The sequence below is a fragment of the Montipora foliosa genome, chromosome 3, assembly GCF_036669935.1.
Source record: "Montipora foliosa isolate CH-2021 chromosome 3, ASM3666993v2, whole genome shotgun sequence".
NCBI classification, from domain to species: domain Eukaryota; kingdom Metazoa; phylum Cnidaria; class Anthozoa; order Scleractinia; family Acroporidae; genus Montipora; species Montipora foliosa.
In genome coordinates this window covers 18,854,621-18,878,412 of record NC_090871.1, presented here as the reverse complement: position 1 = coordinate 18,878,412, position 23,792 = coordinate 18,854,621, and the positions used below count along the sequence as shown (strand labels likewise).

The 23,792-nt window shown below is 40.4% G+C and overlaps 2 protein-coding genes and 1 non-coding gene across 3 annotated transcripts in view; 2 read left to right on the top strand and 1 right to left on the bottom strand.

Moving 5' to 3' along the window:
• The first annotated feature begins 3,621 nt into the window (after nucleotides 1–3,621).
• LOC137994567 (ribosomal oxygenase 2-like) lies at nucleotides 3,622–21,892 on the top strand. The gene is made up of 9 exons (XM_068840154.1): nucleotides 3,622–4,120; nucleotides 4,913–5,032; nucleotides 6,434–6,565; nucleotides 8,349–8,452; nucleotides 10,910–11,030; nucleotides 11,529–11,766; nucleotides 16,138–16,307; nucleotides 16,816–17,115; nucleotides 20,411–21,892. The coding sequence occupies exons 1-9, from the start codon at nucleotides 3,692–3,694 to the stop codon at nucleotides 20,573–20,575; spliced, it is 1,779 nt and encodes a 592-aa protein (XP_068696255.1). The 5' UTR covers nucleotides 3,622–3,691; the 3' UTR covers nucleotides 20,576–21,892.
• LOC137998223 (U5 spliceosomal RNA) lies at nucleotides 13,517–13,637 on the bottom strand. Its single transcript, XR_011122784.1, has one exon. It is a non-coding gene; the product is annotated as a U5 spliceosomal RNA (small nuclear RNA).
• Nucleotides 21,893–22,867: 975 nt separating the features above from the next.
• The window catches only part of LOC137995356 (uncharacterized), a 3,360-nt gene continuing 2,435 nt past the window's right edge, over nucleotides 22,868–23,792 (top strand). Inside the window, exon 1 of the mRNA XM_068840920.1 lies at nucleotides 22,868–22,895. Coding sequence (XP_068697021.1) covers nucleotides 22,868–22,895 — 28 coding nt within the window. The remainder of the gene's footprint in view (nucleotides 22,896–23,792) is intronic.

Here is a 23,792-nt window from a genome sequence, read left to right as displayed (position 1 = left end):
TAGCCACAAAACTTGTATGCTGGCAACTTTAATCTTTGGAGTCTTTGACTAAGTACATGTGTAAAGAAGTTAGTAAGCTGACCTCTTCTCCTGTCCCTAAAATCAAGTATGAATACCCACACACTTGTGTGCCATTTCAGGGGGGGATCCCCGCAGGATTTTTCTTGCTGACTGATGACAGTTTTTTTTTTGGCAGAACACTAGTTCTATTAGAAAGCCTTGGGTTATCTTAAGGGGGGGAGGCATCCACTGCACCCTCCTTCTAGATCTGCCCCTGCATTTTTCCATCAAAGTTGAGGTCAGGGTGGTTGAACTTTTTATTTCAAATTTAACGTTTTCAGGTAAGGGACTTCTGGCCCCAGTTGTTCAAACGATGGATAGCGCTATCCACCAGATAAATCGCTATCCAGCGTATAAACACTAGCAAAACCAATTGAGTTATCCAGTGGATAGTGATTTATCCGGTGGAAAGCGCTACCCATCGTTAAACAACTGGGGCCTGCTGTTTTAAATTGTAAGTTTTCTAATAGTGGCTAATAAGAGCATGTTTTGCATGCTTTTTGAATGTGCCCTATATTCGCCCAGGCTAACTAGTAGACAGGCAGTCAAGGACTATACAACTCTACCACAATTCTATCAGTATCTTATCTGTCCCGGTTGACATTGTTACTGCCTTTATGTTTGTGAGATCCTGACTTTGACTCTTGAGCTAATTCTGTTCGTAAGATACCTTGATTAAACTCTTGCTCGGATACCGGTTCATTTCGCCGACAGTTTAGCCCGTAGACAAGGAAACCACTCTGCCTGTTAGGTGTGGCATTCGTAATCCTATTATTTTTGCGGTAAAATACGACTTATTGCGAGGGGCACCAGCCTCCCATGAATACTCTAATTCCTCAAATCAAATAATGCACCTGTCACTGTGAACCCCCACCCCGGGGAAACATGGGGCATGGGTGGAGCTTCATGGGGTCTTTGACTCTGCCTTGCCTGAAAGGGTGGGCGATTAATTCATTTTTGCATTGCCTTCCCAGAGAGGTGGGGGATTAGTACATTTCAGTCCGTTGCCTTGTGCGAGCAAGGAGGAGTAAGGTCACTTAAATAACCCAGTTGCATGGAAAGGGGTCAGAATATGCACAGTAGGAAGTAGCAAGGATTGACAGGCCTACACAACTCCTTAACGGTTGAGACTATTGTGCCATATTTTCGGTCTTTGACCTCTTTAAAGCTTTGCTCAAACGAGCATGTCTTTTTGGGAATTTCCCCTTTGAGAAAGATATCGGTGGTGGTTCTTTGAAAATTTGCCATAGAGAAGGCTGGTTTTGTATCAAGTGCCAAATTTTTGATAAAATATGTTCAAGGTTTGGCACTGCGTCACAAAGAGCAAGATATCCTTAGAGATTTCATTCCTTTGCTTCAGCGGTGATTCCCTTTCTGTGAATTTGATGTCTGATAGGAGTGCCTCAATCACACGTTTTGGATAGCCTCTAGCACGGAGACGTGATTTGAATTTGTAAATGTCCTCTTCAAAAGTTGTTCTTGAAGAATTAGTGCGTAGAAGTCTTAATTAAGGGCTGCGCCCTTCATGAATCCTTTGTTGACTTCTTAAAGTAACTTCTTTTTTCCACACTTAATTTTTCATAAACAAGATTAACGTAGTCTGCAAATTGAAACTTTATATTTTCCTCAAGCGCATTACTATAAAGAAAGTACTTCCCGATAAGGATTAAGTGGTTGAGGATTGAAGAAGACGACCACCCGTTCAGCACACCATATGCAATTTCTTTTTCGCAAAGAGCGGATATTTTTTCCGAATGGAGAGACTTTATACGAATTGATAAATTCGGGCCAAAACCATCTGGCGATCACACATGAGCACAATAGATGCATTGTAGTTTGCTCAGTACTGGTGCAATAAGGACCGGCAATATGGATTTGGTTTTTTTCTTCTTTTCATTTTATATAAAATGTTGTTTATATAAAGAATGTTATGGATTATTTTGTATTGAAACACTGAAACACTGAAAGTAATACTGTGGGTTTAAACAAGGAGTTTTTTTGTCCCCTTTAGGTGGGGGATTATCCTCATTTTCACGGTAGGGATTAGACCCAAAAATATGTCCCCTGTATGTAGGGCATTATCCTTGTTTGCCCCATGTTTCCCTGGGGTGGGGAGGGGGGTGGGGGTTTACAGTGACAGGTGCATAAATGTGTGCAATATTCAAGATACAATGAAATGCATTCTACGCTTTGGTAGCTTTACTGCTCGCTTTGGCCATTTCGTATAGGCCACTTCGGAAAATTCCATATTAATACTCTTTGTTTGTCCCCAAAAATTTGCAGTGATAAGCATCAGGTCCGGTTACAAATACCATCACACTTCGGTTTTAGTATACCGTGTTAACCAGCGGTCCCGTGAACGATGAATTGGCGGGAAATTTAGTCAATATTTAGCATAGGAATTCACGGAATAGAAGTTAGAAACCCTACCTTTTTACAGAGATTCACATTAACATTGTCAAACACGTGCTGAAATGTTATTAAAAATATATTCTTATTATCTTTGGTGCATCAAAACACCAGACATACCGTTTTAAATCTTCTCTCCACGTATTCTTATTCCGGAATACAACCAATAGGGTCACATCGAACACACCCTTCAGATAAGCATTGTGATTGGCTCTTGTACCTCGGGCATCACAACACTCCTCCAACATACCAATTTAAATGTCATGGGCGCTTCGTCTGATCTTTTGACGTATCCTTGGAAATTTACCACAGGGGATTTACCCTGGGAAATGTTGGTCACACGCACTAAATGCAGTTTCCCCGTGGTAAAAGGGTCATTTACCGAGGTAAAAGTGCCCCGTGTAACCGCACCTATTGTTTCCAATTTCTGTTGCGACTGACAATGGTCCCAAGAGAAAATATAAACAATGCTTATTTAAAATTTTGGTTGGAGGGGGGGGGGGGGGGGGGGGGGGTTACAAACAAACAGTATTGTGGTATTTTCCGACTCGGCCAATTGAAACGATGTAAACTTTCTCGGGAACACGTTTTTTCGCTGTCTGATCCCGTTTAAACTGCTGTTGCGAAATCTCCAGAATCTTGGCGAAGTATAAAAATACATTTTTTTTTTGTTTGTTTGACTGAAACAAAACCCCAGGAGCCAGTTTTAGAAGAGAGTACATAGGGCCAACTTACAACTGAGAATTATGAGATAACAGTGACTAAGCCAACGCTTTTTTTTCACTGACAGCTAAGAAATTCCGAATCACTGTTATTCAAGTCGGATAAAGTTTGTCTAAATAGCTAAGAAACGGCCAACTTTTCGATGTAGGCCTAGGGCACTTTCCTTTTGTCAGAACTGGTCAGACAGGCCCATCAGTTTGCAAAGAAAATGCAACAATTTTACATCATCCTCGAAGTGTGTTAATTTGAAGAAGTTGCAGACTCAGCCCTTTCAAATTGAAATTGAAATTTAGCGGGAAGTAGCGAGCATCAGCGTCCGTAAGAATTGGCGCGAAAAATTGACCAATGGATATAAAGAACGATGGCGCGTCTTTTCGATCCTTTGCGCGCCACGATCGATGAACTCCACGTGAGTCGAGTTGCAAAAGCAGCTGGTTTGAGACAGTTGTGTGAAGCTTGTTCCTTTGGTCCGTCGATAACAATTAACAATTTTGAGACCATGAAACGGAAAAATCGCGCTGCGAGTGCAACGGCGACTTCCCCAGATGAAAAGAAGAAAAAAGTAGCCCATGAAAATTCCGGCGAACCTTCCACTGCGACGACAAAGTCTATTGACTTCAGCTCGCCCCAACGAGTGGTCGAATCACTGCTTCCTTCGATAAGTTTGGAGACCTTTTTCAACGAGTATTGGGAAAAGAAACCTCTTTTTGTCAAGCGAGATAACGCCGACTTTTACGGTTCCCTATTTTCAAAGAAAGATTTGGAAGCTGTTTTGAAAAAGAAGGAAATTCTGTTTACTGAAGATGTTTCTCTGATGCGGTACGCGGAAGGCAAAACGGAGTTGCTGAACGGAGCGGGAAGAGTTAACTTGAAACATGTAAAGGCAGCTGGCGTCGCTGTACAATTTCATCAACCAGACAGGTTTAAGGTTTGTTAATTCCGTTTGTTAATTCCTTTCCTCTTAGATATACACTCTAAAGCTTGTTTTAACCGTATCTTGTGATTATGTTGTACTTAAAGTACATTACCGGTAAAACGTAACTTCCAATTTTAATGCGTCGAAAAGTTGGTTAAGAGTCAAACGCTCGTGGAGCTCTGAATCAAATAATTTATGTACTCTTTGAAAAAATTCAGCATAAAAAGGAAGGCCGGAACATGAGCAGCACCTCGCAGAAATTGTTGTACAAGCGGTAATTTGTTATACGCTTCCCGGACCCGGGGGGGGTACTTTAGGAATTTCTGGGTGGGGATGTGCCGCTGGGACCCTGGAACCCTTAGCCTATACCAGAGCTAGTTCAGCTGAATTTTGCTACCCTATACTAGAGTAAACTCCCACCGATTTCCGTCTAAATACCGATACTTGAGAGTTAATAATATCCAGAAGTTTCTCATGATAGCCATTTATTGACACTGTTGAGGCTGAGTTGCGCAAATTTAAACTTTGCCGACTCGACTTTTTAATATTTTTGAGCGGGAATTTCTGGTTTCCTTAGTCTTGATAAAATCTTCAAGCGACTGGTCAGTTTCGTGAAAAATGATACCCTATTCTAGACCCAAACGCTCTGATTTATATACCCTATGCTAGAGTAAACTGCTTGAAAACCATACCCTTCACAGCGGCACATACCTATATAGCCCATATATGGCAGTACCCCCCCCGGGTTCCCGGATTGGAATTCAGTGAACAGAAAGAAGAGTAATCAATGTGTTACCGTCCTAGGATGAACTGTGGAGGTTATTAGAGTCCCTGGAGATATATTTTACTTGTCTTGTTGGTGCCGATGCATTCATCTTCCAACCAGGTTCTCAAGGACTTGCACCTCAGTTTGACGAGCTCGAGGTTAGTTCAAGTTTGTGCTCCAGCAGTGTTGTTACTAAATATAGTTTCGAATTCTCGGAATTCTTCAGCTTAAAACCAAACATTTTGCATGTGCTACAATTTTACCTGATCATTTGACTAGGTCTTAATTTAGCTCAATTTACCTCTGTACCTTACTGATTGCCCCAACTGTTTATTTGTGTGCTTTGCACCCGGTCAACACACATGTTTTTCCCACCTCCTTTTAATTACTGGAACCAATCAGATTTTTGGCGACAAATGCAGCCAACTCGTCACCCAATCAAATTTGTTGCGGCTTGCTATACATGCACATTCTGTCTGAGAAATCCTCAGTTTATTCTGACCGTGAAGTGAGTTTTTCTCCTCCCACCCTCCCATATGATCTAATAGGGTTATCCCCTTGTATTACTATCTGTAATTCTTAACGGTGGCTCATCTCCTACAGATACATTGTTGTCACATGTATATACAATTTTTTTTGTCAATTAAAACTGGTTTAGGGATAAGTGTTGATGGCACCAACCCTAGCTTGGGTGAGAAATGGTGTCACATCCACTTCCCTCTGCTGGCCCAACCTTCTAGGAGCTTGGCATAGGTGCACGCTGCTCAGGGCAGCTGTGCTCCATGCATGACCAGTTTGCCACTCGCTGACATTACTGACTAGCCTTGCCCCAGTGACTGGCCTCACATTGGCAGGGGGCACTCGGTCCTGGATGATACTGCGTCTTCAATTGTGTGTGACATTAACTGAAGGTTAACATGCAGAATCAATAATTTTGTAAGATTGTAAGATAATGTTCAAGTGGCCTATAGCTACACCATTAATACACCTAGGCCTGTAGTTCATCATTGGCAAGGAGGCCTCAAGATGCTGGGGTATTACACATTTTGAACCCAAATTGAATATGGGTACATAGGTCGGGGTGCTTTTTATGACATTGTTTGAATTCACCTTTTCTTTCTTTTGCTGACAAACTACAATAAGTACCAGTGATTCCCAGCCAACCTCCTGAAGGAAAGTGCAGTGGACATATTTATAAGTAAAAGCAAAATCCCATGGGAGAAAAAGAAGGGTTGTTATCAATAAAATAGTTGTAGTTTATAAGCACACATTTAGGAAAATCTTGCTATTGCGATGTACATCATCTGTGTTAAAATAAGCGCTCAGCAAGTAACAATTTTTCTACAGCAATTGCCCCCGGGGGGGGGGGGGGGGGTTCTCGACATATCCCTGGGTGGGGAGGTACGGCGCGGTCCCTCATACCCTGACCCTGTTTAAGACAAATATCGCCCTGCAGGCACCAAGTGTGGACATGACATAGTACTTTGTCTTGGCATTTTTTCTTCATCAGATATTCAATTTGATAAAATGTTAAAATTTGTCTTGTTGTTCTACTTCAGACGTTTATCTTTCAATTGGAGGGAAAAACTAAATGGAAATTGTTCAAGCCTTTGCAGGAGCTTTCACAAGAAGCCAGTCCTGATTTGGAACTTAGTGACTTAGGAGAGCCCAGCCATGAATTTGACATGGAGGTACAATTATATATTTTGGAAGGATCGATTTGTTTCATTTCCTCAGATTAACAGTTCCTTGGACTGTACGGACAGTTCTCCCAATGAACTGTCTACCTTTCACCCCTTTAACATCACCAAATGATGATTAAAATCGTCCTTGTTAGAGTAAAACCTGCTTTGTTTCTCTGAGATGTGAAAGGTTTATTATTAAATTCTGTACTTTCTGGATCTCAGCCCAGTCAAGATATGTGCCCGAATGGATTGTCAGTGGTCGCGGTTGTTGCAGGCCGGTACAAACAAGATGGCGTCCAAACGATCACGTGACATTAGCACAGGGACTCCGCAAATTTCTAAATTTCTTTCCAGCTTACAGATCATAGATAACTTATTGCCCAAATTCCTCGTTTGCAACCGTCCAAACTCTTTCAGCCAATTTTAGCCAAAAAATGTTTACGTAAAAATGACCATGTCTTCAACCTTTCTCGGTTCCTTTTCAAGAAGTGTGAGCACTTGTATTTCTCCACCAGTCTCCTTTGCATGGCAAAATCCAATATGGCGACCACTGTTACTTAACTTCGTTTATTTTTATTATTATTATTATTATTATTATTATTATTATTTATTATATAATTATTATTAAATTTATTTTTTAAATTTTTTTTTGCATCTTGCCGAAACAACAGAATATACTGACAAAGCAATTAAAAAGCAGGTTATGTTAGTTATTTAAGTCAGTGTCTTGCGTCCTGGGACGCATTAAAATTTTGATGATGCATTTTTTGGAATTTAGTTGTGTAAAAATGCATGATTTCTGCATTAATTAACACAATCTCTGACTCAGAAGATTGTTGTGATAACACTAATATTCAATGCATTAAATTGGGCAAGGATCTATGTGAATAAAATGCAAATAAGACCTTTTCGTTTTGTCTTAGTTCATTAACAATAGTCCACAGTTTTGTTGATTTCATTGATCTGGCTTGTCATTCTTCTGGTTCCATAACCAGTGTGTGAAAGTGGTTGACTTTCACAGGGCTCGAAATTAACGAAAAAATCCAGTCGCATTTTGCGATAAGATACGAAAATTTAGTCGCAATTTCGCAAATTTTAGTTGCAAAATCGCCGCGCTGCATTGTGTTGTCAGCGGTTTAGCAGAAAAATATGAGCCCGCATTACTTGTATGTAAAGAAACTGCTGAAAATGGCGAATGATCGAAGGAATGGAGCAGTGCACGTAACATCGCAGCTAAATTACTATACAATTACGCTACCTTCAGAGAAAATTCACAAGGAGAAACAAAATAATTTTGTCATTTATTTATTTATCAGTTTATTTTAGCAAAAGTAGCAGCAAAGTGGCAACTGCTAACCCTTTTGTTTCGAAAGAATGAAGGTGACAACAAGTCGCAAATTTGCGACTTCTCCAGATATTTTAGTCGCAAAGGGAAAAATTTAGTCGCAAATGCGCCCATATCGGTCGCAATTTCGAGCCCTGTTTCATGGGAATTGCTACAATCTTGGACAAAAAGGGTTGAGAATATTAAAAACAGGGGTTATTTTGCGCACTACGTCCTCAATATCGCACATTATTAGCGATCCCCCTCCCCCCTACAACCAATGTTGATAAGCCCAGGTTCGACATGCTTTGTTTCGTCTAGCAACATTGATCAGGGGGCGTGGGGGCAAAAAGAGAGCTTATTTTTCATACTCGTGATCAGAGTTTAGTCCAAAAGCAGAGTTTTCTCAACAATTTTGTCCAAGATTGTAGCTGTGACACTAAAGATTATTTGTTTTAATTGTAGCCTGGAGATATACTTTACTTTCCGAGAGGAATTGTTTTCTTCCCAACACCCATTGGCGAGAAAGACCATACAACATACCTAGCAATCACAACGTTCCAAGAAAAGTAAGCTAAGACACACAAAATTTCAATCACTTATTAGTTTGTTATTGAAGTTTGATATTGTGAACTTCTCTTAAAGACAAATTTAAACTACAATTCAGGTTTAAATTTTAAATTATTTGTATGAATAATTTTTCTATAATATAAAAAGTGTTTTCCTCTTAATATTATCTTTCCTTGAGCCTGTGGTATCAATATGGTGTTACAGACTCCAGGGTGTGTGCTATGGCTTACATTTGGTCTGGTTGCAGAATCAGAAAAGTTTCTATTGAAAACACTAGTTGTCTGGAATAACAGTCAGTAGTGTGGGTGACTTAAGCTTGTTGCTGTTAAACTTTAGATGAACGTTGGGCCTGCTTTTCCATCAAAATCGTTCACCATGTCTTCAAAAACTTGTTATCAATTCATGAGCAAAACACGCTATCAAAGTTAGACTCATAAGATGCCACATGCATGAGCTTTTAAAACCCAATGAAACACTCCTCATTAGAATTCTCTGTATGGTCTAGATAAAAGCAGTGAAGAAACTAATTAAAAAAAAAAAACACGACACTCCTGAGTACAAACATGTTTGTAAAACTCAGGAGTGTCGTGGTTTTTTTTTTTTAATTAATTCTCTATATGAAGAATAGTAATGAGGCCTGGCATGAAACAAGATATGAAAGTTATGGAAAACAAATCATGATAATGTAAAATTTTGCAATATAAATGATAATGTAGTAGAGAAGAATATTGTTATATTAAGCACAAAAATATCTTACGATGAAGAGGAAGCTCAGGTTTTATTGTGTGGTTCCAGAAAATATCCATACCCCCCCCACGGAGGGTTTTTTCCAGTTTGACCCCCCACCCCACTGGATTTTCCGTTCCAGAGGGCTTCACGTTACTCCCCCAACCCCCTGGAATTTCCATGATTTTTCCACTTGGTCCCCCATACCCCTTGGAAAAAAGGAGACTGTAATAAGAGCTGTAATAAAAATTTCATTCTCCCAAAAACGACTGTGGAAATTCTAGATGTATTCACAGACGCTTTGAAATGTTCAAACTAACAACTGAGCTTATTTAACCCTTTAATGTCCTGGCAACTAGCTGACCTTTTCTCTGTCAATTAAAAGAAGTAAATTCATCGAAAAATCAAAAAAAAGAACTGAGAGTTGGCGCTATTTTAAGTCTATCGTATACGTTTTGTAACCCAGTCGAAGTTTAAATTTATGCGTATTCAAAACAACATATCAAATTACGTTGCACACACAGGAAACTATTTATTGCAGAGTTATTTTTGCTGTCACAGCGAAACTCGGGAAAATACCTCAGTACTAATCTCTATGATATTTTTTTATGTTGCGGGTGTAATTTTTATCCACAGTAGTATAATTTGTGAACCATACTGTTTACATTATTTTGTGAACTGACTTCGCTTATCAGCGGGAATCATAAGCCGTCACGCAACATGTTTTTTTCAACACCTGTTGATCAAATGTCGCTTAAATTTTTGTCTTTCAGCAAGAACACTTCAATAAAGTTATACGCTTTGTCTCTGTAGTTTGTAAATGACAGTACATTTTTTATTCCTTAGGATTTTTCAACTGGTCTCACTTTCATGTGTGAAACATACTTTCAAGTTCAATCCGGTAACTAAACTTCCAAATGAAACCTTCGCTGTCTCTCATCGCCGTCGACGGCTACAAATACGTCAGGACAAAATTATGGCACTGAAATTATCGACTTTGCTAACATTTACAAACTCGTAACTACACGGATAACGATGAAACTATTTCATAACCTGGTTATCGAAGGATCGAAATTCGCGGGAATTTTGTACTGAACGGGATTAACATGAGTATAAACAAATGATCTCAATCAACTGACTGCACAAATAATGCCATCTGAAAAAGCAACAGATGCGTTCAAGCTAAAAACAAGCTTTAAAGATCTTTAAAAGGCGGCAATTTTTTTTTGCTTCACGTCGAACGTGCTGCTCAGGAGAGTTTCTCAGTGCTATCTGTGTCGTCTGGCGGCGGAATAGTAGTGGAAAATATATGACAAGGAATCTTACGTTTATTTCAACGGATAGAATTTTCCAGTTTTCTTGGTTACCTTGAAGAATCAATTGGAAAAGTACGTAAGTGTTTATGCGATCGCATTTCAAACCCTCTGGAGAAAAAGGCTCTTTATGTACCCCCCTCCCCTTCGGAAATTTGCCTCTTTCAGACCCCTCTACCCCTCGGATTTTCCGTAACCCTCCGTGGGAGGGGTATGGATATTTTCTGGAACCACACATTGGCTAATCATGTTTGTTACCATGACGTCACCTATATTCTCACACGCGAAAGATAAAAATGATATGTTCACTGAGCACGGTGAAGATATGATTTTTTAGTAAAAGGAGAAATCCTGGTATTTCATCAGTATCAGTTCTATATATATAATAAAAAGCAATCACTTCTGTACACATTTCAGTTCGTGGGGAACTCTGATGAACAGTGCATTGTCCAGAGCTATTGAAAAGGCAATGGAAACTGATGTTGAGTATAGAAGAGGGCTCCCTGTTAACCTGTCTTCCTTTGTGGGCACTGGAATAGTAAGTATCAATAAGCACTTACACCTCTTCCCTTCCATTTTGTTTAAGTGTACACTGTATAGGGTTAAACTTTGTAACTATGATATAAATTCTATGAAGCATTAATTATTATAGGAGGAAAATTAATTTATTGATTCTTAGGAAGCATAAAATCTTGATCAGATATTGATGATGATGATGATGATGATGATGATGATGATGATGACGACAAGTGTTTGAGTAATAAATTATCATAAAATCTGTTAAAGGAATACTACAACGTTTCAACTGTTCAAAGGTCATTTTCAAGTTGATGGATAAAATTTTAACATGTGCAACATTGTTTTTTAACGTTAATTAACTTTTAGAGCAAAATCAGTTTCTAAAAATTTATTGATTTTAAAGGAATTCTGACATAATTTTTCGCATGAATTTTGATGTGAAATATCAAAAAGAATCTTTCAATTTACTCAACTTTTGTGTGTATTGTCACTGATTACTTTTTAAATTCATCAATAGCATGATCAGAGTGAAACAGATGACTTAACAGAAGAAAACAAGGACCAAGAAGGTGATAAAAAAGATGGAGATGGTGAAGAAGTCAAACCACCTAGTCCCAGGACTGCTTTCAATTATAACTTAATCAAACTTTTGAAAGGGCTGATTCGTCACTTGAATCCTGACAAGGCTGTTGATTCCATGTTGAGAGATTTTTATGCGGGTCGTCTTCCCCCATTCACAGAAGGATCTCCAAAAGGTAATTAAGGTTTGTTAACATTTTAAAGGAGGGCCATGTCATTTGCAATTTCTGTTTTCATATTAATCACAGGGCTAGAGATATATCAAAGAGAGTATTTATGGCATTTACGGAAAACAAAAAATGTAAGGCCAAACATTTGATCTTTGCAAAGAAACTAGTTTTATCTGAACTCATTTTTTGAAGCAGCTAGGTTAGAATGAGAGAATGTGTGCTTTTATCACAAGTAGCATGATCCTAGCTGTCGTTTGCCATTCCATTTGAAAACACCTGTAACATCCAGTGGGTCTAAAACACACCAAAAGTGTCTCCTAGCCCAAATCACTCTATCAGAATGTTTCAGGTCTAGGGGAGACTTTTAGCTTGGCTGTTCATCAGTGGAGCAGGGACTTCTAATTTTGATCTGTGTAAGATGACCTGTGTTTTAGACCCGCATTGTAACACCACTCTTTGATAGTAAGTAGGTGAAGTCACCAGGTTTGCCATGGTCAGTTCAGTATGGTAGCACATACACAAGAAACATGCCAAACGCCTTCCAATGTCATATGTGTTTATGGTAAAGTAAACTTTAAAAAGGATTGATGTTCATTCTTCAGTCATGTTCCTGCAGGGAAACTGCTCATGACTAGTCAGGACTGAATGACTTAATTTCAGAGGTTGAGATACCCTGGGTACCAGAGGGTTTTTTGTTTTTTATCTCAATGAGTGGCGAAGCCGCGATGCCGAACCCCGAAGCCTTATTTTTCGATTCTCCGTTCACCCTTTTAACCCACTGACCTCATGAAAGAGGAAAAAAAAACCTCTGGCACCCAGGGTAAGGCTGGGACGATTCAGCAGATAATGTTGATTTTATAAGTAGTAAACTTGTCCATACTGAAACAATTAAAAGCACAATCCTGACCACAATCAATGTGGGTTCAGATTAAGTTGCTAAAATAAATGGGCCAGACAGCAGCATGTACCCTCATGTGCATGTTAAGCTTGTGGAATATTCTGTGAAATGACAAATAATCAGTGCTACACTTTTAAGGCTAAAAGTTGCTTGTCATGAGAAAAGGCAAGATGATAATAGACCAAAATTAGCTTTAGTTTTATTACCAAGCTCCAAAGCTTTCTTGTGCGGTTGGGTCAATAATATTGATGGTGAAGATTAAATTCTAAAAAATATTGTTTAATTTTTTTCGTATGGATGCGGTCTCTTAAAACAAATTGAATAGATTTCTGCTTTTTCTTCTTCTTCTTCTTCTTGTTTGACTGAAAAACAACAAAACTTTCCTTCTACCAATCGTTCTTATCCTCGCTGTTATTATGTCCGTGAAATTTTAGTTCGTTTTCAGTGTAAGCGAGCGAGCTAAACTGATTTTTACGTACCGTTCATGTCTGTTTCGCAGGTTACCATAGAGGCGTAAATAATGGCTAATAAATAACATCCAAAACTAATCTTTACCTTAACTTGAACATTCTTTATTCTATTAAAACTAAGACTCTGAACGTAAAATAGAACTTAATAAACGAAGATTATAACAGCGATGTTTACATTTAGGGCATCTTAGAGCAAAACGTGCACGCAAGTCGATGTGAATGAACCTTCGATGCAGTATTAGCACATATTTAAGGCGAACATGGCATTCTTGTTTGTGATAAGCGCGAAAATGTGGTTTCACTGAAAAGTGACGTCGATACAGTTTAAGGCATAGGTGAACCTACCGTCGACCGTGTGGCATTTTTGATCTTCTTTCGTTGGATAGGGAGCCCTGCCACAAGGCAGGGCGACAAAAAATTAGTCTATAGACTCATTCGGTTGTTCTCCTCCACGGAAATCTTTAGTAAAAGGCGAAAGATTTATGCGTGTTGAAGGAAAACCAGAGTTAATGAATTGGAGTTGCTGAGAGCCTTTGTTGAAATCGACGCGGTTATGCACGTGGGACACTATCAAATTAAGGTACATTCAATGGAGCGGTCGATCACGCATGCGTATTTACGTTGTCAATGGACTTCGATTCTGTCGGTCAGCACCGAGGCCGACGGCTTGAAACCGCTCACATTCAAAGCGAAAAGCCCGTTCTTGTTGCCTTAAACAACCTTTCCTATTTAAATTTCTGCGACATCACAAGTATCAAAAGCCGTTGTGCCCCGAAAGAATCGCGGCCTCTGGGAGACAGCGGGTACAGCGGCCAACTGTCCGATGTCTGCTTGTAAGTTATTCCCTTGTTCTTGTAGGTGCCCTGCGTCAGACGACAAAAAAAAATTGTCTATAGACTCATTCAGTTGTTTTCCTCCATGTAAAAGGCAAAAGATTTATACGTGTTGAAGGAGAACAAGATTTAACCTGTTAGACGTCACTTTGAGGTTTTGACGACTCTGTGCTTGTGGAGCACGGTATCGAATTAAGGTATCGTGTAGATCAGACTCTCACTTATGTGTGTTACGACTGTGAATGGACCTCGGCGTCAATTCCGGTCAGAGCTGAGGCCCAAAGTCACGTGCAGTCATACCGAAAGTGATTCTACCTTTCTTGATTTATTCCATCTTCGACGCCAGCGAGATTTAAAATTCCATACTTCGACGAAAAAAATATTATTTATTAGAAGAAAAAACAAGCGTATATATATAATGTGAAATAAATAGTAACTTGTTACTGTATTGGACACATCGGTGATCATTCAACCTCGCACCCGAAGCCCACGATGTGCGGTGATATACGACTCACTCGTTTCTCGAAAGTCTCGTATTTTTCGGGCGTATCACAGTCGAGTTCGAACCTTTTAGAACGGTCGCCTAAGAAGGCTGCTTTGGCACGTGGAAAAGTAATACACGAATCTAAAGCCATTCATTCTGTTAGAGTACCGTGCTTAGTCGATTTAGCGTCACCACGAAAAGAAGCAGTGCGTTGAGAAATGTGACACTTATTCCGGTATTATTTCACGGCAAGAACACTAGTAACTGCGAGGATCATAGCTTCACTTAAGCCGCTGTTACACGTTGAAACTTTTAGCTGAAACTCGTGTGCAACGGCCCTGCAAAAAAAGTGTCAGCAGGCGTTGCACCGTGTAACATAAAAGGTCGAAAATCGTTCGGAAACGTTGAAACTGGTCTCGAAATGTTGTTTACATGGTCGTAGCCGGTTTCTGATTGGCTTACGCAGCGTAGCGTGACAAGAGCGAGGGAGACCAGTTTCACAAAGTGGTGTTACACGGTGAAACTCTTGTTTTTGTCACCACTGCGACGGTTGCAGAAGTAGAAAGCGGTTCTACTTTTCGTGAAACTTGTCTCGCAACGGAAGTTCAAAAAGTTTCACGAAACCGACCATTTTACACGGTGGAAGGCCTGCTGAAACCTGTTTCGCAACGCCGTTGCACTCAAGTTTCAGCTAAAAGTTTCAACGTTTAACAGCGGCTTAAGAAGACCAGTGCGGCACAACTGTTTTCCGAAAACAGCTTTAAAAAATTCTTTTTTTGTGGATAAACTTGTCTTTCAGTTGGAAGTTTAACGCTCTTTTCAGAGTTTCAATCAACTGAACAAAGTTTAATTAATGGCGCCAGGAGCCCATGAGTTGCGGGACTTTTCATACTTGATTGGCCCCAATTTTCAAGACCCAAAAACGGGTCACTGAGCTAGACCAATCAGAGTAGGCCTTGTGGACCTCAGGGGTTAAAGTTGTCAATCAAAATTTGCCATACGCAGTGAAGCGTAAGTTTCAACATGGAATCGATTGCGAAAGTGATGGATGAAGCCACTTAGGCCATGGGATATCCCGAATAGACCTTTTGCAGATACGGCGGCCATTTTGATTTCTATTGTTTCAAAAGACATTATGGGATGCTCAGGGGGCAAATTAATATGCATTTGCCCCCTGGGCATCCCATAATAGCTATTCGAAACAATAGAAATCAAAATGGCCGCTGTATCTGCAAAAAGGTCTATTGCGCGACTATCAGAGAAAAACAACTCAAGCATATCTGACTTGCGGAGATAGGTTTGTGTCGGCTCAAACCGGACATACGTACGTACGTACCGTACGCACCGTACGCAGTTGTCCAGTACCATCTTCACTCCTTAAAGGGCGACGGATTACCCCAAATAAGCAACGAAGTGCCTTTTTATATCGTGTTTCTTAACGGTTACAAGGAAATGCTAAGAGAAAAACAGAAACATGATGACAATTTCACATACTGGCTAACCCTGGACCTGGGGTTAGCATACAAGAAGAACATGCCTGGCTTTGTCTAAGAGAATTCTAATGAGGAGTGTTTTATCGGGTTTAAAGCTCATGCGCGTGACGTCTAATTTTGATAGACTGTTGCACCCATGAGATATTAAACAGTTTTTTGTTGATATTCCAAGAAATAGAAGTTTCTCTCTTCATTGCAGGAAAGAAGAAAAAAACGGCCCCTTCCGACGACAGCAAGGTCAGATTGTCTCATCCCGATCACGTTCGTGTGTTAATCGGAGACTTGTCGGACGGTGTTCCTGGGAATGCGAGTGACGACGAACTGTCGGAAAGTGAAGAAGAGGAGGACGAAAATGGGAGCGACGAAGAGGTTAGGTTGCACGCTTTCCCAAAACAGCGCCGTCATAGCGTGTTCTTTTCGTTTATTAGGTGGCTTCACACACAATCCTGAAAAACAAGTTCTTCTCTCACTTTGGAAATGTTTGCTGAATCAGGAGAGCTCATTGAAAACATGCAACGACCCTAATCGGTCGTCAAAAATAGACTTGGTATACTGAGACTGTTACGGAACAACATAGATACAGCTACTTTTCTCAACAGGCTACGTTGGAAAGGTTTGGTTTTGAAGTTTGGTCTTGACGTTTCGTTGAAAAGCCACAACAAACTCAAATTTTCGGGATTTCAGCTTTCCATTTAATTCAGACGATCTAGTTGATGTTATTTGCTGCTTTTGTTGGGGGAACAGAGCTGGCTCAGTGGTGAAGCACCCGGCTCCCACCAATCTCGTGTGGCCCGCGGGCCGCGATTCCCAGACGAGGCGTGTCCAAGCGCGTGAAGAATTGACGCTAATAAAGTTCATTTTTGTCAAAACATTTCAGGAGGCTGAGGAATCCGAAGAGAACGAGGAGAACAAGAAAGAGGCCAAGAGCAAGGACGCGAAGAAACCACAAGGAAAGGCAAAGAAAACGGAAAAACCCAAAGGAACCAAAGCAAAAAATAAGAAAGCAGAAAAGGACGAAGAGGGTGATGAAGAAATGCAAGCCGAAGACGAGGATGAAGATGAAGGGAGTGGGAACGAAAATGACGCATTTGACAACGGGGACGCTGGGGACGAGTACATCTTGGTCCTTCATTCCGTCAAGAACAAGAGAGCCTCCCATATGATGGGCGACCCAACTGTAAGTAGCTGTAATGAAACCACGTTCGTGACTGATAAGTTAAGCTGGAAGATTTTCCCTATTTTAACTCGAAATCTTCTATCCAGCTTCTTTCTACCCCTTCTTGATCCAAGGCATACCGGCAGGGTTATCGCATGCGCAGGGTTATCTTTCATTGTCAGTTTGCTCCAAATGAAGTATAATCCTCCATTTAGATTAATCTGTCCCGGGACTTGTGGTGGCAAATAAAAAGGAAAAAATAAAAGCAGCCTCTGGACAGGATTTTATCCACCTAACCACTAAAGATCAACTAACTAAAGAATGTGCCGATTATTTACCAAAACTAATTAGCATATATATAAAATCATTGCTGAATAATGGTTAAGTCTAAAGCTTCATTTTAAAATTGTTAGCTTTCTCTTGAAGTTTGGTAAACGGCATTTTTCACTGTGTAAGCTTGCTTCTTAGCGGGTGTTAATACACGTTTACAGCGGCACTTTTGAAAGAATAGAGACGACCTTGCAATTAGTGATGTGGTAGTGTAGTGGTTAAGTGAAGGGGTTATAAATCACACGTTTCCAGGTGCGAGTCCAGACATTTGGGTTTGGCTTTTAAAAGAAATATGTTCATTTCCCATGATCCCTATCAAGCTTTCAGTGTCCAAAATGAACGATAATACTTCACTTGGAAGAAATTGACAACCAAGAATAATTCTTCAATTGAGGGAGAGACTTGTTTGGTTTTTTACTCCTTGTTTGGGTAGATAAGATTACAGTGCTGGGCTGACGGTTTGTCGTATGGCACGTTTCTGTTGCCTTTGTCATAATGTTGCTCTTTTGAGTACATATTTGAATGGACGCCTCTTTTAGGCGGTTCCTGTAGGATTCATTTAGCAATGGTTTTTGCCCTGTGATGCTTTACATTTGAATCTCTACACTGCTGTGTGATACGTTTTGTTCCAAGAAAATAGTTGGTCTCGAAAATAATGTTTTTAGTTTCTTGGTGTTGACTTTCTCAGCAGTAATGTGAATGCGACCTTATGGCCTCTGGCTTTTGCGCCAATTTTAATTCTAGGCTCGACCGATATATTCATCGGCGGTTCTTCTGACTTCTTCAGCGTGTTTTGGTTTTTGGCCATGGTCAGTAGCTGTCCTCCTTGAACCTCTGGGGTTAATTCGTTCTCGTCGATGCTCTTTTGATATTTGATGTCAATGTCTTTAGGTCGCTTCTTTGTCGAGGCATTAAGATAACCCGACTCTAGATGGAGGTTCTCTGACATATTATTTGGTCAGGCAAATGTTGACCATACGAATGTTGGCAAATGTAAAGCATCACAGGGCAAAAACCATTGCTAAATGAATCCTACAGGAACCGCCTAAAAGAGGCGTCCATTCAAATATGTACTCAAGAGAGCAACATTATGACAAAGGCAACAGAAACCAGACCACGTTCAAGGGAGTCGTGTAGGCCTGTCAACCTTTTTGAACACCTAAAGACATCGGCATCAAATATCAAAAGAGCATCCACGAGAACGAATTAACTCCAGAGGTTGAAGGAGGACAGCTACTGACCATGGCCACAAACCAAAACACGCTGAAGAAGTCAGAAGAACGAGTGAAAGAATTTTAAAAAAACAAAATGAACCCGGGCCCGGGTCAAACATTTAAGAACAGAAGATCACTCGCTTCTACCGCCGATGAATATATCGGTCGAGCCTAGAATTAAATTGGCGCAAAAGCGAGACGCCATAAGGTCACATTCACATTACTGCTGAGAAAATCAACACCAAGAAACTAAAAACATTACTTTCGAGACCAACTATTTTCTTGGAAGAAAACGTATCACACAGCAGTATAGAGATTCAAATGTAAAGCCTCATAGGGTAAAAACCATTGCTAAATGAATACTACAGGAGCCGCCTAAAAGAGGCATCCATTCAAATATGTACTCAAGAGAGCAAAATTATGACAAAGGCAACAGAAACCAGACCACGTACAAGGGAGTCGTGTAGGCCTGTCAACTCTTTTTAACATTTGAGGTACATGCCACCTTAACCCGGAGTTGTGTAGGAGGGAATCTTGCTTCCTAATGTTAATCTATAATCCCCCTAGTGGGGAGTTACTGCACCGTTTCTCAACAGCGACCTTTGAACTAGGTTACAGGTGCTACCATATGTGTTAAATCGTAGCAAGTGCATGACAAAAAAAAAAGTTGACCAGCGAATCCACAGCGCGTGCTCAAACCCCGAAACAACCTCGTTTCCAGGGCTTTTCACCGCCGAGAGCCCTGGGAACTCTGGAAACGAGGTTGACCCTGAAACTCACACTCGTCGTATGTGCACTTAAGACGAAGTTCGCTCTTATGACAGAAAGCTTAAACAATCTGTAATTTGCTAATTTTTTTGCGCTAATACGCAGGGTAACCTCGTCGTGTGAGACAAAATGGCGCCGTATCGCGTGGCTGCCACGATTATAATCACCATCATGTGCTTGAGGCGAGAAGAGAACCAAGGATAGCTTCCGAGAATAGAAGAAAACAAATCCAAACCTTCGCTCCATAAAGCGATTAGAAAGTTTCGTCTGCTCATACCACCACGTGCTCGCCATTCTGTTTAATTACGCATTGTCATTACTTTAAACAACCCCTTTGAGGTTGTTTGAAGTAATTATAATCCAGGTATAATCAGGGACTGCAATTAGTTGTGAACCCATTTCATAAATTTAATTCGATCATAATCGAGGCCTAATGTGAACACGGCTTTAAGACTACAATTGTAGCTGTTAGAAATGAATAGGTAAAAAACAAGCCCTCTTCAGTACTCTCTAGGCCGCCCGGTTCTACTGCTAGCATGCCGGAAGTTTTCGCCTCCAACAACATTCACCGACCACAGCCAGTCGCTCGTCCCCAAATTGTTGAAATAGATATTTTTTGTCATTGAAGTTGACATCGCTTTTCGATGTTGATTTCGAGGTGATTCGTTGCCCTTAAAATGTTGACTTACTTTTGACTTTTGTTGTTAAATTAGGTGCGTGTTTTAATTGTTGGTTATTGCATTAACCCTTGAATTTGACGAATTTCATTGTTGACCTAGGGAGAAAATGTTGAGCTGCTGGTTGGTTGTTTATGTTGGAAGCGATTTTGACTTCTCGAAGTTTGCACCATTTCGCCAACCATGCATACAAAACAATCACGTTGGTTTCCCATTCGGGAATTTTTCCCTACCACTGGAACAGACCATGTTCTAATCGGTTTCCATTTAGAAATGGAAAACAACCATTGTTTCGACAGACTCAGTTTCATGTTTTTTTTTTTTTAGCCATGTTCTACTCTGAAGTTTCCATTCCGGTACAAAGACGCCCTGCGGCAGATCACAGCTGATCGAGACAAGTTCGTCACAGTTAGCAGCTTAGATCTTCCTGAAAAGGAGCGTTTGTCTCTTGTTAAGTCGTTATGGGATCAAGGCTTGCTGGAAGCCGAATAACTCCAGAGTTAAAGCAGTCTGCTGTTGAGTTTAAAACTTTTGCCTATTTCGTGGTCAGGTCACGGCTGTTGCGTTTCAATTCAGGACTTTGAAGGGTCTTCGTTGTCTGTTGTATCCTAATCATTCGTGTTTGCGTAAGCGTTGTCTTTATAAAGTAAGTAGAATGCGCGGAATAGCATATGTAATAAAAAAGAGCGAGGCTATAATCAGTGGCGGGATTCAACCCAAATTAAGTCGTATTTCCATGGCAGAAATTTGATGAGATTAGAAAGAAGGGATTTTTGTTCTGATCTCCCTGTTCTTTTAAGTTGTTGCTAAAGCCCCGGTCAAACGTAAAATGGTTGGTGACCTAACATGATCCAACATGTTTGGTAACTAAAGATTTTGTCGTTAGGCCACCTTGTTTGATCGTGTTTGCAAGGTTAACTTTGAAAGCCATCAAAAATCCGATCAAACGGCATCAAACATCGCTATTGTTCTCGTGTTTGATGCACGGTGTTTGGCCTACCAAATGTGTTTGGCGCGCGCATGCGTATTACGGCAGCGTTCTTTGAAAGAAAAGTTTGTAGTTTTCGTCCAAAAGAGTATTACCTGATTCTTACTGGTTGAGCCTGGTTTTCACTAATAATGCAAGCATTGGCACAAGCAACATAGGCATTCACACTAACTTGTTAATTTAGGGTCTTTTGTTCTACAATCTTGGGCAGAATAAAATGGAACAGAAATGCCCCCTCTCCCCCAAATCAAGGATGAAGGCGCGTGAAGGCCAAAACGCGCCATTTTCCCATCACTGATTTTGGGGGGAGGGGTGGTCTTAATTTCCCATTTAATTTGTCCAAGATTGTAGCAAAAGGTACAAATTATCAAAACACTAGTGAGTTCACCTATGTTTCTTGTGCTTGTGCTTGTGCTTGTGCTTGTGCTTGTGCTTGTGCTTGTGCTTGTGCTTGTGTTTGCGTCGCTAGTGAAAACCAGGCCCTAGGCGCTGTTCCATTGCGCAGAATTGGCCAGTTTGGTCTATGAAATATTTCTTTTGTGGGTCAGGCGTTTACAACAGTCTTGACAAAGCCGCATTACTACTTAATTCGATTGTTAGCTTAAAAGTGTTTTATCCTTTTCTTACTAGGAACGTTTCGTTTGGAATTAACAACTTTGCCCTTTAAGTCATGTAAATTGTTACCGTTTCTCTCGCATTTGACTAGTGGACAAATCCTATAGAGAAAAGTCCGTCAATGTGAGAGTAGAAAGAAGTGTACCAAAAATTGTAACGAAGAGGAATATGTTAAATTAATGACTGGCATGACTTATTTAAAATGAGAAAGGAATCTTTGCTTATTTAAAATAAATATTAAGCGGGTGACTTCGTCTCTTCTACCTCTTGTGCTTGGGAACATATGTCCTTGCATTTCTGGACACTTGCTAAAGCCCTTTCACCTCCATGATCTGAAAGTTCATTCCCCTGACTACTTGCATATATTTCTTTCTTGGCTGGTCATGAGAATTTGGTGTTATATCAGGATCATAACCTTAAGTTGATAATAATCTTCATCCTCAATACTTTTCTACCTGACAGTGCATCGAATTTGAGAGGTGAATTTACAATAAGGGTGTGAAATATGCGAGAATTTTTCGAATTCGTTCATGTTCTGGTGGCCGCGAAATCCTTTTATCCTTACGCAAAGTATGAAAAGAAACTAGACCCTCCGTGAGGGTACACTGGGTTGCCTGTGGTACGTGCAGCGTTCCACGCAATTTTTTTCAAGTTGGGGGGTCATTAAGACCTTTTAAGGGGTCACCCAGAAGTCATACCAGCAGGGGCCCTTTGGCTCACAGGTCCTTACACGTTCGTACGACGAAACAGATCCTTTTCTGAGGTTAAAAACCTGGCTACCGGCCTATTAATTGATCATTTGTCAGAAAGATGAAATTCCTGTCCTCTTCAAAAAAAAATTGACCCGCCTTGCTTACGTGTGGTAGTGAAGTAACAGCAATTTATTCCATAATGTCAACTGAGCTGTGTTGTTTTCCAGGAGATTCAAGTTGTCCTTGCGTAATATGTAGCTCTAACAGTGCACGATATTGTTTTGGTATTGTCTATCATTGCAGCGCCATGGTAGAAGTCTTAGGGCGCTTACCATTTGTAAGAACTGGCCGGTCGGACTGGTCCGTCCGTAAATGGAACGTGCGAGTTCTGAGAACTGGCAGAACCGGTTCTGGCCAAACTGGCCAAGCTCATTGAGTTGGGCCGCTCAGTTCTGCGCGGAACGCGGGAAAATTTGTACGCGTTAAAAAATGGCAGCACGTTCATCGCAGACTTGTGGTGAGTATTATATATATATTTTGTGCATTTTTTTGGTTTAAAGGAAGATTCCTTTTTCTGAAGTGGCTTGTGAAGGTATTTATAAATAAATTTTATTTCATTGCAAGACTAGAGAACGAGGAAAAACTTGTGACGTGGACAACAAAGAGCACAAAACTATTGATCCCTACGCCGGGAAAAAGCCGGCCTCTTTGACAAAAGCAAAGTACGAAAGAAAAAATACAACTAATTGAAAAAAACAAAACTTCGTCTTCTGCATCGTTCACAAAAAGAGTATCCTCCTCCTCCGGCGAAAGAAAGTCGAGAAAAAATGCCGGAGGAATGTTACAAACTCTCGTCGCAACATCCGCCATGTTGTTTACATCAGCTCTTGCGTGTATTCCGCGCAGGGATTACATGAGTAATCGTGCGGGCCGGCCAGTGCAAACAAATGGAAAGCGCCCTTAGATAAATAGCCCCTTGAGAAGACATGTGGTACTAGCAAAGTACTGAACCCAGAGAGATTGAAGAAAATAAAAAGAATCGAGAAACATTGGCTTCTGGCCTCAAGTGTTGATCATGCAACTTCCTTCCACCACACAATCTGAAGTTTAGCTCCTTGTCCGGCGGGGTTAGTATCTGGATGGGCGACCTAAGAAATATGCCACTCAGTAACAGAAGCATAGGACGGAAAATTCTATTTTTGTGCTATCAAATGCGAACCAAGCAAGATACAGAATTTGTTAGCTTGCTTTCTGCAAAACAAATATTGATGTAAAAGTAAATAAATATGGATACACAGTTTTTAAGAAGAGCAGAAGGAAGTTTCAGGACGGTCGATCGAGAATAAAATATTTTGCCATCGGTAACAAAATTTACCACATGAAAACATTAATTTTGAACCACGAATATAAAAAG

Excerpts from the sequence above, each read along its gene's own strand:
- LOC137994567 (XM_068840154.1), top strand. The coding sequence starts at position 3,692 with ATGAAACGGAAAAATCGCGCTGCGAGTGCAACGGCGACTTCCCCAGAT. Across the intron at positions 5,033-6,433 it reads CTCAGTTTGACGAGCTCGAG|ACGTTTATCTTTCAATTGGA; the intron begins GTTAGTTCAAGT and ends GTTCTACTTCAG. Across the intron at positions 8,453-10,909 it reads ATCACAACGTTCCAAGAAAA|TTCGTGGGGAACTCTGATGA; the intron begins GTAAGCTAAGAC and ends TACACATTTCAG.